This window comes from Apiospora aurea (assembly GCF_038362705.1).
Source record: "Apiospora aurea strain CBS 24483 chromosome Unknown utg000002l_segment0_segment0, whole genome shotgun sequence".
In the NCBI taxonomy this organism is placed as follows: Eukaryota; Fungi; Ascomycota; class Sordariomycetes; order Amphisphaeriales; family Apiosporaceae; genus Apiospora; species Apiospora aurea.
In genome coordinates, this window is record NW_027117389.1 from 3,029,582 (window position 1) to 3,042,341 (window position 12,760).

Consider the following 12,760-nt stretch of genomic DNA (forward strand, 5'->3'; position numbering starts at 1 on the left):
CTTGCACGCGACGCGAAGAGTTGCCCCAAGTGTAAGCCCCAAAATGACGCAGAATCCAAATGGCTGTTTGTTTTCTGTAGCAATTCCTGGGCTCAGACAAAAATGTCTGAGGCCTTTCCCACACTCTCACACACGTGCGCGCCGCTTGCCGCCTTGGGGCCTTGGGGCCTTGGGGCCTTGGGGTTGGAGAAAACGAGGAAATGTACAGGCAACTTGGATTCCCCCCTTTGCCCGCCGTTTGATACTAGAACACCACTTGGGAAGGGGAGAAAACGGAAAAAAAAAAAAAACAATGTCTCTCGTCAATCGCACTCGAGGTGGGATGCCACTCACCAAAATGAATAGAAGCCCGGAAATCTCGAATTTAGCCGTTGGAAGGGTACACTGTGGCAGTTGCTCCCAAAAAAAACGGCTCGCACTTTCTCAAACGGCGTCGCCAACCAAAGCGCTATCGGTGCTAGCCTAAGTATGTATGTATTTACGAGGCAGGCCGAATTTCGAATTTCGTACAATCAAAACCAGCTAAGGGATTGTCAGAACACCCGGTGCGCTTTTGTCTCGAGAGGATACCCGGGATGGGGGGAGGTATGCAGATTGGAAATCTCAGAGATTGCAGTGGGCGATAAAGAAGCAGAAGGGGGCAAGACTGCCGTGAGGGTTTTGGGGGGTGTGCGGTTTCAAAGAGGGTGACGGACGTCCAAGACGAGACGGGAGGGAAAGAAAGGGAACTTCGAAAAGCAGAGAAGTCTTTGGTGGCCTGCCGAGGGAATTATCGGAGTAAAAGAAAGCGACGATTGTAGCAGCAGATCTACCGCATGGGTCAAAATGGGGTTGCTCTGTGTGCGGCACTATGGTACTGTAATGGATTGGATGGAGTGAGCGAGTGGCCTTCTGGTGAACAGAACGTAACAACGCTTGTCGAGAAATGGCAGGCCCGTGGGTTGATTATGTTGGGTGCGATGATATGCTGGATGCTGATAGGCACGGAAGGGTGAGGATAGAAAGGTAGGTACGTTTTCTATTGAACAACACCATCATTTGTATTTACGTCGGCATCTATATCTACATCTGCTTTGCTCTGCTCTGTTCTTCATGCTGCGGGGGGGGATGGTGTAATTGTTGTTGTTGATAATGATGACGGCCGACTTGCTTTTCTATTATTATAGGCGTCGTGCCATCATCAAATTCTTCCTCTCCTTCTAGAAAATGGAATCACCATCGTAGACTCGGGCCAAAACTCCCCCTCCTCAACTTTTTTTTCCCTTACCTCCAACTCGATTCCACGACGATTTCCCAAATGGACATTTAAAAGTGGACAGGGTGGGGAGCCCGCTATCTTTTTCACAAGGAGAGGAGCATGTGGAATTACTTGTCTGTGGAGAAGTCCCTGTCTACCTCCCACTCAATATCAGTGCTGGTCAAGTACCGGTACGAAGCATCCATGCCTAAGGGGAACATCAATTGATCAATTGATCGATTGAAGGAGGTTAGCTGTCTACCTAATCTGTTAGTGTGCTCGACCTCCCGTCCTCGAGGTTGTTGGTACATGCGACATGGCAGCGCACGCACATACTGCCTTGGGCGGGCTGTTCAACATAACCAATCGAACCCTGAAGGTTTACCCCCTGTTGTTTATTTCAACAGTGCCACGGGCCTGAGGGGGATTCTCGCAGCAGCATGGCAAGAAAAAAGAAGGCCGGGTGTCCCTTATATTGTTGTGATTGTCTGTGAGACCGGAGGGACGTGCCCGTCTCATTTCTCCCCTGAGCAACAACGCTCACCTGCTTCTTCTGGGGTACTTGGCATTTTGTTGTGCAGCGTTGGATGACAAACCCAACGAGAATCAGGATAGAGGGGGGGCATGGTTGCTAACGCAGATCCGGAGATGTCGTGTGTCGTGTGTCGTGTGTTGTGTTGCCTCGGAGAGCGGAAGACGCTGCTTGTCCAGTGCTGGTCGAGTCAAATGAGGCCTAAAAACATCCTATACATGCGTACTTACAATTGCCTGCTATCCATTGATCGATTCAAACGTACAACATTGATGAACGATTCAAGCTTGAATGGCCAGACCGGTACGCACTCTCATGGTTCGCTATTGAATGACGCCAGTCTTGGTGCAAGGCAAGCCTCTCGAACGCTTCCTCTTTATCCCAAATTAGTCGCCTGCATCTTGACATCGTGCATACAGCACACCTACATGTACATGCCTAATATAGGAAATTCTCGGGAAGGTGTGTATTGTACGGCCATCGACGGGCTGGACGAGTACATGTACATTGCTTATGATTTAGTCTGTTACCTAATTGAAGAATGCGGGCGCAACCGCTGCCCGTGACAGGCCATCCATTCGGTTCAGACCTGGATTTGGCATCCGCTCGGTTGTTACTGCTGCTGTTCATGGTACATACTGATCAGATGCTGGTGCTGATGCTGCACCGTATGTACATGCAATGTGTATGTCCATGTAGCTAGCACTGCACTGCACAGCAAGTGTGCACATGCATGATACAGTACATCAGGTGCCTGCCTGCCTGCCTGCCTGCCTACAAGACAGGATCAGGATCAGGATCAGGATCAGGTATCGAGAAACAGGAACCCAATCTGCTGGAACCGTCGCACCCGACCACAGCAGAAACAGTATCGTCTCAAGTCGCCGACCAGGCACGCGCCCAAGACCGATGGGATGCTCGCTCCCACACAACGCACCGCACCGGGTGATTTGCCCAGAGGTTCTGCTAGCTTCCACTGGCAAACACTGCTGGGGACAGTACTTGGCCATGTACTCGACATAAGCTTGCAAAGTCGCCTAGTGCTCGCTTGGGCTTTAGGTTGCGATCGTCAGTGGTGCGAGGATTTAATTACACCCATCAGCTATAAACTTCTAGGACGCCCGCGTTTCCCCAGTAGGAATAAGCAGCGTATTCTAGTCGTTCCCGCTAGATCTGCCAGTCATTACGGCTGATTGAGTGATGCGGGCCAGCTGCTGTGGGCCAAGCCGCCCAGAGCAAGGGCAAAGTGGTGAAAGTAGCGCCGCGGACGAGCCAGCGAGACGAAGAAGAGACAGATTGACAAGGCCAGTCAGTGCTTGCCAATGCTTTTCCGTTGGAGATTGGCTCCTCCTCTCTTCAGACTCTTCAGACTCTGCTTCATCTTAACTGCAACTCTCTCTTTTCACGTGTTCTCTCACCGGCCCGGCTAGGTGGGCCCGGCACTGACATAGTACGCCAAAAGAACAATATCCGAATTCAACCATACGTATGCGTGTACGTCGGAGGTAGCAGGCAGGTAGTAGAGATGCAGCACGGTATCCTTGGGAAAGGACCGGTCTTGACGGCCCTCACTCTCTACCTGCTGGTGCCGCAGGTAGCATCTCAGCCGCTGCTTGACACGCTAACGTTTTACGAGGGAGATTAACAAGATCTCTTCCAATGCCAGTACAATAGGCGCTTCAATCCGTACTTATAGCAATTACACACATACATCAAAGACCCCGGACATTGGCTCTGGGTACAAAACGCTCCGAGCGCCTCTGCCGTTTGAACCGGCTCGAGAAATAGGGCGCGAAGGCGTGAAAGGATGGTGGACGGATGCACATCTGGCCCATCCTCGACTTGGTCACTGCGCGGCCCAGGGCGATAAATCTTGGCCGGTACGGAGCATGTACTGGTCCATGGGCCAAAACCTCAATTTATTTGTCCCCCTCCTCCACTCGTCGTCACATTCTGTATCGTCACCCCGCACAGCAGCATCGTTACCGCAACTTGGTAAACCAGCCCCCTTTTCCCATCGGCAGCCCAGCCCAGCATGTGCACTCCTCCTGTGACCAGAGCAGGCAGGCAGGGCAAAAGTTGCCTGGCCTATCTGCTGTCCCTACTTGCATTCGGTACGCTTGATACGACTGGCTTTGCCCCGTCGCCAGCTAAAACAAAGCGCGTGTATATTCCATACCTCTCTAGCCTTCCCAATTCAGCCCCGTTGCACCCCGGCGGCCGGCGACTCGAGCACGCGAACTGGCGCGGACCTATGTAAGGTTAGACTCTACTTAGTGCTTGCTCGCGCCCTGGTCCGCCTCGGCCCATCGTGCCAAGGAGAATTACCACCAGGCCCAGCCCAGCTCCTAGTCTAGTCGGACGCCTGCCCATGTACATGTTACGCGATCTAATCGCCAACACATACCTCTAACCCCATTGTATTGGCAAACAAGGCCTTCCTTGTAGCTAATAATAAATTGGATGCGGATGGACCCAATCGTATGTTGTACAAGATTATTAATGAGTGTTTGGCCCGTGGGGGCGACCGGCTGCTCTCTGTCTCCCTTACCTTACATTACCTTACTCGTGGCAGTATAGGTTATATTGTACAGGGCCAAAAACGTATAGGTTATGTCCCTGACTGGCTGGCTGGCTGGCTGGCTCGCTGGCTGTATGTGTGTGGTGGCATTTAGCCTCCCGGGCCGAGACACAGGGCAACCCTATGTATGCCAGTTCGTTCCACAGCCAATAACCCAAGAGGATCTCTCGGTCGCATGTGGGATGGTGTGGTTGGGTGTTGGGTCCCAGAATCGGCATCGTCACCACCTAACAGGCTTCAAGGTGTTTCTTCTGCCACAGAAGAGTCCTCGTCCTCCGGGACGGAAGCTGAACCTCTTGTTCGGAACTGGTTGCCGCCGCGGAGCCCTGGAGGAGACCAACCCCACCAAGACTTCCAGAATTCCCTACAGAGAGGGCCGGCGGACAACTACGTCACTTCTGGATACTGTACTGTGTGTGTATCGCCACCAGAACCTGCATTGCAGACGTCAGTGGTATGGTATGTTCACCACCAATTCCCGATGTTCGCATAGTACGCCTCGACCTGGCCGTTATGCTTACCTACTTACACTCTGTGGCGTATGTACCACTCACTCACTTATACGGGGAGGCTTGCCCCTTGAGAACAACTAAAATGGAAGTTCCGAAAGCCTGGAAACCGCTCCGACATAGCACTAGAACCACCTGACCAATTAATTCTACATGCTTCTTGGTGCCCGACCCAAGGCTTGGTCATTAACCCTCTTATTACCACCGGCAGAGCGTTTGCTTTTTTTCGTTCTTTTCTATTGCCCCGAACTCTCTGCCTTGGTGTATCAATGCTGTAGAGACGTGAGAATCCCACTCTCCACACATTTTGTTGCTTGGCCACGTAAGGTTACCATAGTATAACGATATTTGTTTATCAGCCCTCTCAGGGAACCGTGATATATTCCGCTCGATAATTCCGTGGTTGGCATCTGATCATGCGTGATGATGATACCTTTTCTTCTTCTGGCTCCCTCCCCGCGACCTTAGCGGGCCCCCTTTCTCTGCCGGATTGTTTCGAGAAAAACTAGAAACTAGAAAGAACTTGCCATAGGAGAGGGAGATTTTGGCGCCGCCCTTTGTGTGAAAGTTTCGGCGGTGATCTGCTGCTTTCCGAACCAATCCCGTTACCCAGATTCCCAGTCCGTCACACATGCACACATTCAGCACTGCGTAGGTAGTATTGTCGTCATTACGCTAGAAAACACCAAGAACGAGAATAAATCGATGCGATTTGCTTGGGGGGGGGTGCTTGGTTTTCCCTTCCAGCTTCCCAAAACGGCAAATAGCTCCTCCGGCCATACACACATGTAGGTATGTATACCTGGAGAAGTGTGGGTGAGCGGCGCCTCGCTTCGACCATACCTACTCGTTAGCAACCCACTGACGGCTAGCTCATGTCGGGCGAGTAGGAGAACCACGTGCGTCTTGGTACAGCCTACAGGATGTAATCATGTACCTGCCCAATTCCCAGAGGAACGGAACTGAAAATCAGTCGAGTGAGACATACAGTCGGGTCGACTCATCCCCAAGCCACATTATCAGAAAGGGTTAGGCAGGCGGTTGGTAAGTCAGAAGTCGTCACTTGGTTGGACTGTAATGCGGTTCGCCCGCTGCAGTCAGCACAAACCCCGATTGCACATGTCTCTCCCATCGATCAGTCTGGCCTCTCGCGGCACATGCGTGCGTTTTATCAAGAACTGCTGCAGGTGTTTGCTTTTGATCGCTTTTTTATTATTATTATTTACGCATGTTGGCTGCTGCGCTGGTATCTAGAGGCTTCCCATCAAACGCTCACTTGCCAAGGCAGACTTGCTTGGCCTCATAAGACGACGACGACGACGACGACGACCATATTTCCTAGAATCGGGGGCCAAACTCTATCACGGCGATAGGCAAGAGGATTATGGTGATCGGTGGCAATACCATGCCGGCCACATCATCGACAGCATCATCAGCTTGATCATCAGCTATGGGTGACGAGTCCATCCGTCTCTTTATATCAAATGTGCGCGCAAGTGCGTAACGTATATCTCCGAGCCCGAGAGGAGGGTATGACTTTTGCCGGTCGAACATGTTGCTCACGGTGGTACGGCACGGCTTCCCCACGCTGCCCCAAAGAAAAAGAAGAAAAAAAAGAGAGAGAGAGAGAGAGAGAAAAGAACGTGTCTTCCTCGTTCAGGCGCGGGGTCAATGATCGAGAGCGACATGACGACGGTTTCTCCTCGCACGTACTACATGTATCAATGTATGTTTTGAGCACCTACGCGCCGGATTTAAACCGAGCAAAAGATGTATCCGCAATCTCCCTGCTGAAACTTGTGGTTCTACCGTTGCGGCCCGTCTAACAACGATGTAGCCCCCCTCTCCCCCTCTCCTCTTCCCCCAATCCTGACAAGTGGAACGGTGTGACACCTTACCGCTTCCTCCTCCTCCGCCTGCCCAGCCTGCCCCGGGGTGCGCACTGGCTCTTGGTGTGTGTGATGGCGTGAGATGGAGGCCAAGGGTGGATTGGGCTGGCAAGCTGGCAATTGCCAGCAAAGTCGAGGCTGGATCAAGCATACGTCAGTTTCGATGGTCGGTGGAACGATCTCAGGTCCGCATTCCCACCGGGATGGTGGTGTGAAATATGCATGTGTAGCTGCTGCCCATGTCTCCCGCGGCGGAGGCCCTGGGCTATCGATCCTGAACCAACCTCGCTTGGGAACCACAGCCATTTTTTATGCCTGCCGATGCAAACCCCCAACACCACTGCCCACTATGAATTCAAAATATGATATATGATACGACTGAAGCGTCCAGTCATTATCTGGGAGGGGTGTACGGTATGGTATACGGGGATTATATAGCATGGGCAATCCCCAACACCAACCTCCTAGACCATCCATCGCTTTATATAGGAATAGGGAAGACCAGTCTATAGCCAGCCGATGCTACAAGTTCGGCCAAACGCCTGTGGATGTTGTACAATAACTTGACCATCGCCTTTGGTAACGATTCCATTCAGATGTGCCCCTTTGCACAAACTGTGGTGCTGCCCATAAGTGTCCGTCTCGGCCCCGGACCCGGCCCCGGACCCGGCCCCACGAACGCCATGGGCGTGCTATCTTGGTACCGCAACGAGAGGTGGGCAGCAGGGAACTTTTACACTGCGTTGACAGCTGCAATCGTCTCCTTGTGCTTTGGCCGAGCCCTACCTACCGGAAAGATGCGGCGCCGACGTGCTCAAGCGGGACGTTGAGGCGAGCGGCAGAGCCCAGCAGCTCCTATCCTGTAGCTCAACAGACCGAGGTGCCAGACCACGACGGCCCTCTTAACGCAGCCTGTGGCTTTCTGCTGCTCTAGTCTGTCTCCGGATGTAGTTGATAGAAAGAAATGTCTGCCACGTTGGCTTTGCTCGAGACTGCCCACAAGTCCCTGATCACACATTATCATTGGCCATACAGGTGTGATGGGGTAAGTACGCCTGGAAACACCGAGGGAAGTTGGAATATGTCCAATCTATCACATTCAAATTTACACGTTCTTCTTTTTGGGCGAAGGGATGCCGTCTAATGTCATTGTAATGGCTCTTTCTTCCCGCCAGGAGTTTGCGCCTATCACGATGTGTATTGGTGAGGCCGGACGGGTCAGTCGTGCAAAACCTGTGCAAAGGCTGGCTACGGGAGGAGAAGACTGCTGCTTTGTTACACCTGTAATCCAAAAGGACGGCAGGCAAAGCAGTCGCTCAGACGGAGGATCTGGAGTCAAGCTGTTGTCGGTGCTGCTCGGAGAACTGCCACCGGGCCCTTGGACCAACTTAACCGACAAGACAATGTTCAACTGCCATGGAAATACAAAGTATACCTTCCCGGGCTAGAGTTGCACCATTCACCACCATGGGAGAGGATATTCCAAGGCTTTTTTTTTTTCCTTCTCTTTTTCTGGTTGTAGATGTGGCGGGGGCTGGCGCAAAGAGATCAGCCGCTGCAGTCGCTACTTATTAGTTAGCACCAACTTTCGGTATAAACCGAGTATCCGACCAATCCTAGGCGGTATCATCTGCACGTTTTTTCGACCGTCATATGCTGCAAGCCCACAGCCGCTTATACCTGCCTGCGTGCATGCGGCTGTCTCACAGGCACGGAAAGAGACTGCAGGACCCGTCCCTCTCTTGTGCAAAGAACTAAAAAAATGCAATGGAGCTTGCATATCTTCGCCGCAAACCCCTCTGGCAAATAGAGAGCGAGGAGGAAGCAACGAGGGCGGACGTCTCGTTCTTTTCATCAGCCTGAGGAAAGCACCTAAGCTGGAACGTCCTGTACGGAGTGCACCAGAATCCTGCCGCCTCAAATCAGCATCATGGTGACATCTAGCCTCCGCACCACCACTGTGTCCATGATGATGGCTCAAGTCGTCTTGGCGGCAGCGGCAGCGGCCACGACGTCGATGCCGGGTCTCGCTTCCTTCACCGTCCCACCAGCTTTTCCGACCTCGGTCTTCTCCAGCTACTACGGTAAATAGACAGATCGGCCCATCATGCCATGCACGTAAAGAAAGAAAGAAAAAGATCCGCAATCGCTAATCCGATCTTGCAGTCAAGCCGGGTCCAACGCAGGAGCCCCAGCCAGCTCTGTACGACCCGATTCTGAACAAGACGTTCGGACTGGGCGTCACGGACCCCTTGAACATCCCCACCCATGACATGGATCCAGTCCACTACCCCAAGGCTTTTGCAGAATTGAGCGATGCCAGCGCCGAAGCGGTCATCGCCGCCGCCAAGGCCGAGATATTGGACATCCTGAATGCCGGCCATACTGGCCTGACATCCAACTGCTCCAAATGTGTTGCTGCGCTGTCCGTTGGTCAGATGGCGGCCAAACTGGCGCCGACATACCTTCCCGATGCCATGTTCTCCCTCTGCAAGGAGACCGCCTTCGCATCCAATAGCACGTGCCAAGCACAGTATGAAGCGGGCAGCTTCGGCGCCACCTGGACCCAGATCCTATCCCATGCCGAGGTCACCGGGCTGGACGGCCAGTTCATCTGCGCGGCGTTGGGCTCGTACTGCCCGCTCCCCAACAAGACGGACACATTCACGGCCGTATTCCCCAAACCAAAGCCTGCGCAGGCGAAGGAGCCACAAAGGAGCAACAAGATGGTGAAAGTCTTGCATCTATCTGATCTGCATCTTGATGCCCGATACGAGGTCGGCTCCGAGGGCAACTGCACGTCGAGCATGTGCTGTCGCCATCCTGCGCCGCGCCCGGGTAGTGATGCTGATGGTGCTGGTGCTGCCGCGGCTCCAATCCAGGTGCCAGCCCCCTTGTACGGCTACTACAAGTGCGACTCGCCTTACTACCTGGCCCTCGCCGCGCTCCAGTCCATCGGCCCCCTGACCGGTACGTCTCCGGATAACCCGGCGGCCTTCGCTCTCTACACGGGCGATCTCGTGGCGCACGACCCCCAGAACCAGCGGTCACGCGATTACGTCGAGGACATCGAGCTCTCCGTCTGGCACATGCTCAAGAGCTACATCGGCGGCCCCGTCTACTCGGCACTGGGGAACCACGACACCAACCCGGACAACCTGGATGTGCCCCACGGAATCGATGGCAACGGGCCATTGGGCCAGCAGCTGTCCTGGAACTACGACCACGTCTCGTCACTCTGGAACTACTACGGCTGGCTCGACAACGCCACTGCCGCTGAGGCCGCAACGCACTATGCCGCGTACTCGGTCGTGCCCCCAATGAGCGACGGCGGCCTGCGCATCATCACCCTGAACACGGACCTGTACTACAAGAACAACCACTTTGCATGGCTGCACGCCGCGGACCCAGACTTCAGCGGCATCTTCACCTTCCTGATCCAGGAGCTGCAGAAGGCCGAGGACGCCGGCCAGCGCGCCTGGATCGTGGGCCACGTCCTGTCGGGCTGGGACGGGTCGAACCCGATGCCCAACGGCTCGGACCTGCTCTACCAGATCATCGAGCGGTACTCCCCGCACGTCGTGGCCAACGTCTTCTTCGGCCACACCCACGAGGACCAGGCCTTCGTCTACTACGCCCAGAACGGCACCGGCGGCCGCGCGGCCGAGACGGCCATCGCCAGCGCTTGGGTGGGGCCCTCCCTGACGCCCCTGACGAACCTCAACTCGGGCTACCGCCTGTACGAGGTCGACACGGGCACCTGGGACATCCACGAGGCCTATACCTTCTACGCCGACGTCGACTCGTTCCAGGACCTGGACACGGCGGCGCAGGCCGGCCCCGTCTTCCAGCTCGAGTACTCGACCCGCGAGGCGTACGGGGCCCAGGCCGGAAGTGGAACGGGGGAGGGATGGCCCGCCGACGCGCCCCTCAACGGCACCTTCTGGCACCGCGTAACCGAGGCCATGGAGCGCAACCGCACGCTCGTCGAGGTCGTCAACGGCTTCCAGGGCAAGAGCAGCGTCCGGAGCCCCAACTGCACGAACGACGCGTGCGCCGAGGCCAAGATCTGCTACATGCGCAGCGGGTCCGCACCCCTGGGCAGGCTATGCCCACAGGGCTTTGGCTCGGTGCAGAGTCCGTACACTGGGAAGAACTTCTAGACCAATTAGACTGCTTTGGGACTTCGTCGTATCGATATAATGTGGAAACAACATGGCCAAAAGGACCTGTAAAACGAAGGTAAAGGTAATATTACTGTTGTGCTGGCTCTCAAACATGCTCACGTCTTTCAAGGACAGACAAGATAAGAAGAATTAATAAATATAGAATTAAGATGGTATCATTTGAATCTCGACTATCGTGATCGCATAAATGAACATTCGTATATAATTGGTCGGTCCGCCTTGTGCAAGACGGATACCGATTCTCGTTCGTCTCCCCGAAGTGGAGGAGCCCTCTCTCCATTTTATTGTTCTTTGAAATCCCATCGACTGCGACAGAGTCTTTAGATTCTATCGCCCTCGGAAGCAGCAAGACCCTGCCTCCTGGCAAGGTTGAGAGCCTTGAGCTTGGCAGTGCCAAAGCCGGCCACACCCTCTGCCTGGCTGTCACCAAGCCAAGGCTTCTTGGAGTCGCCGAGCATGCTGCCGGCCAAGAAGTAAACCACGAGACCGATGATGATACACACGAAGGCGATGGGGTACATGAAGTGGATGACGTAGCCAAAGACATGAATACCGATGATGGTACCCCAGAAGTTGCCGGTGAGCAACGAGATGTCGAAGAAGGCAGCCGAGCCCATGCGCAGGATGAGCGGGGCCAGCGAGTAGAAGATGAAGAGGACCAAGGTGTAGCCGACGAGGTAGCCGGCAACATCACCGTCCCAGGTGGAGCCAATGAGAGTCGTGCGGTCGAAGATGGCGCCTGTCGCGCCATTGATGATGATTCCAAAAAGTCCCAGGAACGAGAGTACCTCGTACACGGGTCGCTTGCTCACAAACCACTCCTCGAACACGTTGCTCAGTCCATAAAGGGTGGCGCCGGCGAGGCCAAAAAGATCGCCCTTGAGCAGGTTCTGGCCAGGTCCGCCGTTGCTACCCTGGATGTGGTCGCTGGCAAGTAGGATGCCCATACCGCCACAGGCAACCAGGATGCCGAGGATCTGGGCCCACTTGTAGCGCACCTTCAGGAGGGTGAAGGATATGATAACGACACAGACAATGGACCAGAAGTTGAGCAGCTGGGCCGACAGGAGGTTGGTGTAACGATAGGCCAGAACCGTGAAGTAGTTGCCCTCGACGTCCAAGAAACTGAGGATGGCATATTTCCAGCCATCCCGCAGGACAACCTTGCCCCATTTCTTGAAGCCGTACTGGTAGATGGTGTAGCTCAGGTAAACCAAGGTGAGCAGGACGTAGTTAAACAAGGTTTGGAAGGCGGGGATGGAAGTGCCCTTGTTCACCAGCAGGGCGGAGAAGGTGTTGGTGCCCGTGATGCACAGCGCAAGAATCTGGCCGAGAAGGACGATCATCCAAAAGTCGGCCGTGGCCAGGTAGGAATACCAATGGACCCTCTTGGCCTCGATCTGATGGATGGCAGTCTCGATGACCTCGGGGTTCTCGTCGGCGGTATGGCTTCCGGCCGTCGCCGTCACGGTAGTACCAGAGGCACCGGCGTGTTTGATGTCGTAATCCATCTTCCTTTTCCGTCTGTCTCCGTCTGATACTGGTGCTGAGGTCCCGCAAGGTGATATGAACAGAGTATACTGCTTTCTTTTTGCAGCAGTTTGATGGTTGATTTAAGTCTTTCTGGCGTCCCCAGAAGCAAGCGCAAAGACTATGAAGTCGCTTGCTGTATTACCGTGATGCGGCCTTGCGCATCAATCCGTGTTCCAGTTGATGCTGGTTGATGGTGAGAGAGAAGGCAGGCACATCTAATCAATTCTCTGACAGTCGGGAGAGTTGAGAAGTTCGCCCACGTTTCCACTGGAGCGACGAGCAGGTGATTCTT

At 54.2% G+C, this 12,760-nt stretch overlaps 2 protein-coding genes across 2 annotated transcripts; one reads left to right on the top strand and one right to left on the bottom strand.

The window, feature by feature from the left end:
• Nucleotides 1-8,717: 8,717 nt before the first annotated feature.
• Nucleotides 8,718-10,911, top strand: PG986_003321 (uncharacterized protein; the record flags this gene model as incomplete). The annotated part of the gene is made up of 2 exons (XM_066839543.1): nucleotides 8,718-8,832; nucleotides 8,915-10,911. 2 exons carry the CDS (start codon nucleotides 8,718-8,720, stop codon nucleotides 10,909-10,911), a joined length of 2,112 nt encoding a protein of 703 aa, XP_066704607.1.
• Nucleotides 10,912-11,255: 344 nt separating this feature from the next.
• On the bottom strand, nucleotides 11,256-12,446 carry PG986_003322 (uncharacterized protein; the record flags this gene model as incomplete). Its single annotated transcript, XM_066839544.1, has 1 exon — nucleotides 11,256-12,446. One exon carries the CDS (start codon nucleotides 12,444-12,446, stop codon nucleotides 11,256-11,258), a length of 1,191 nt encoding a protein of 396 aa, XP_066704608.1.
• Nucleotides 12,447-12,760: the final 314 nt, after the last annotated feature.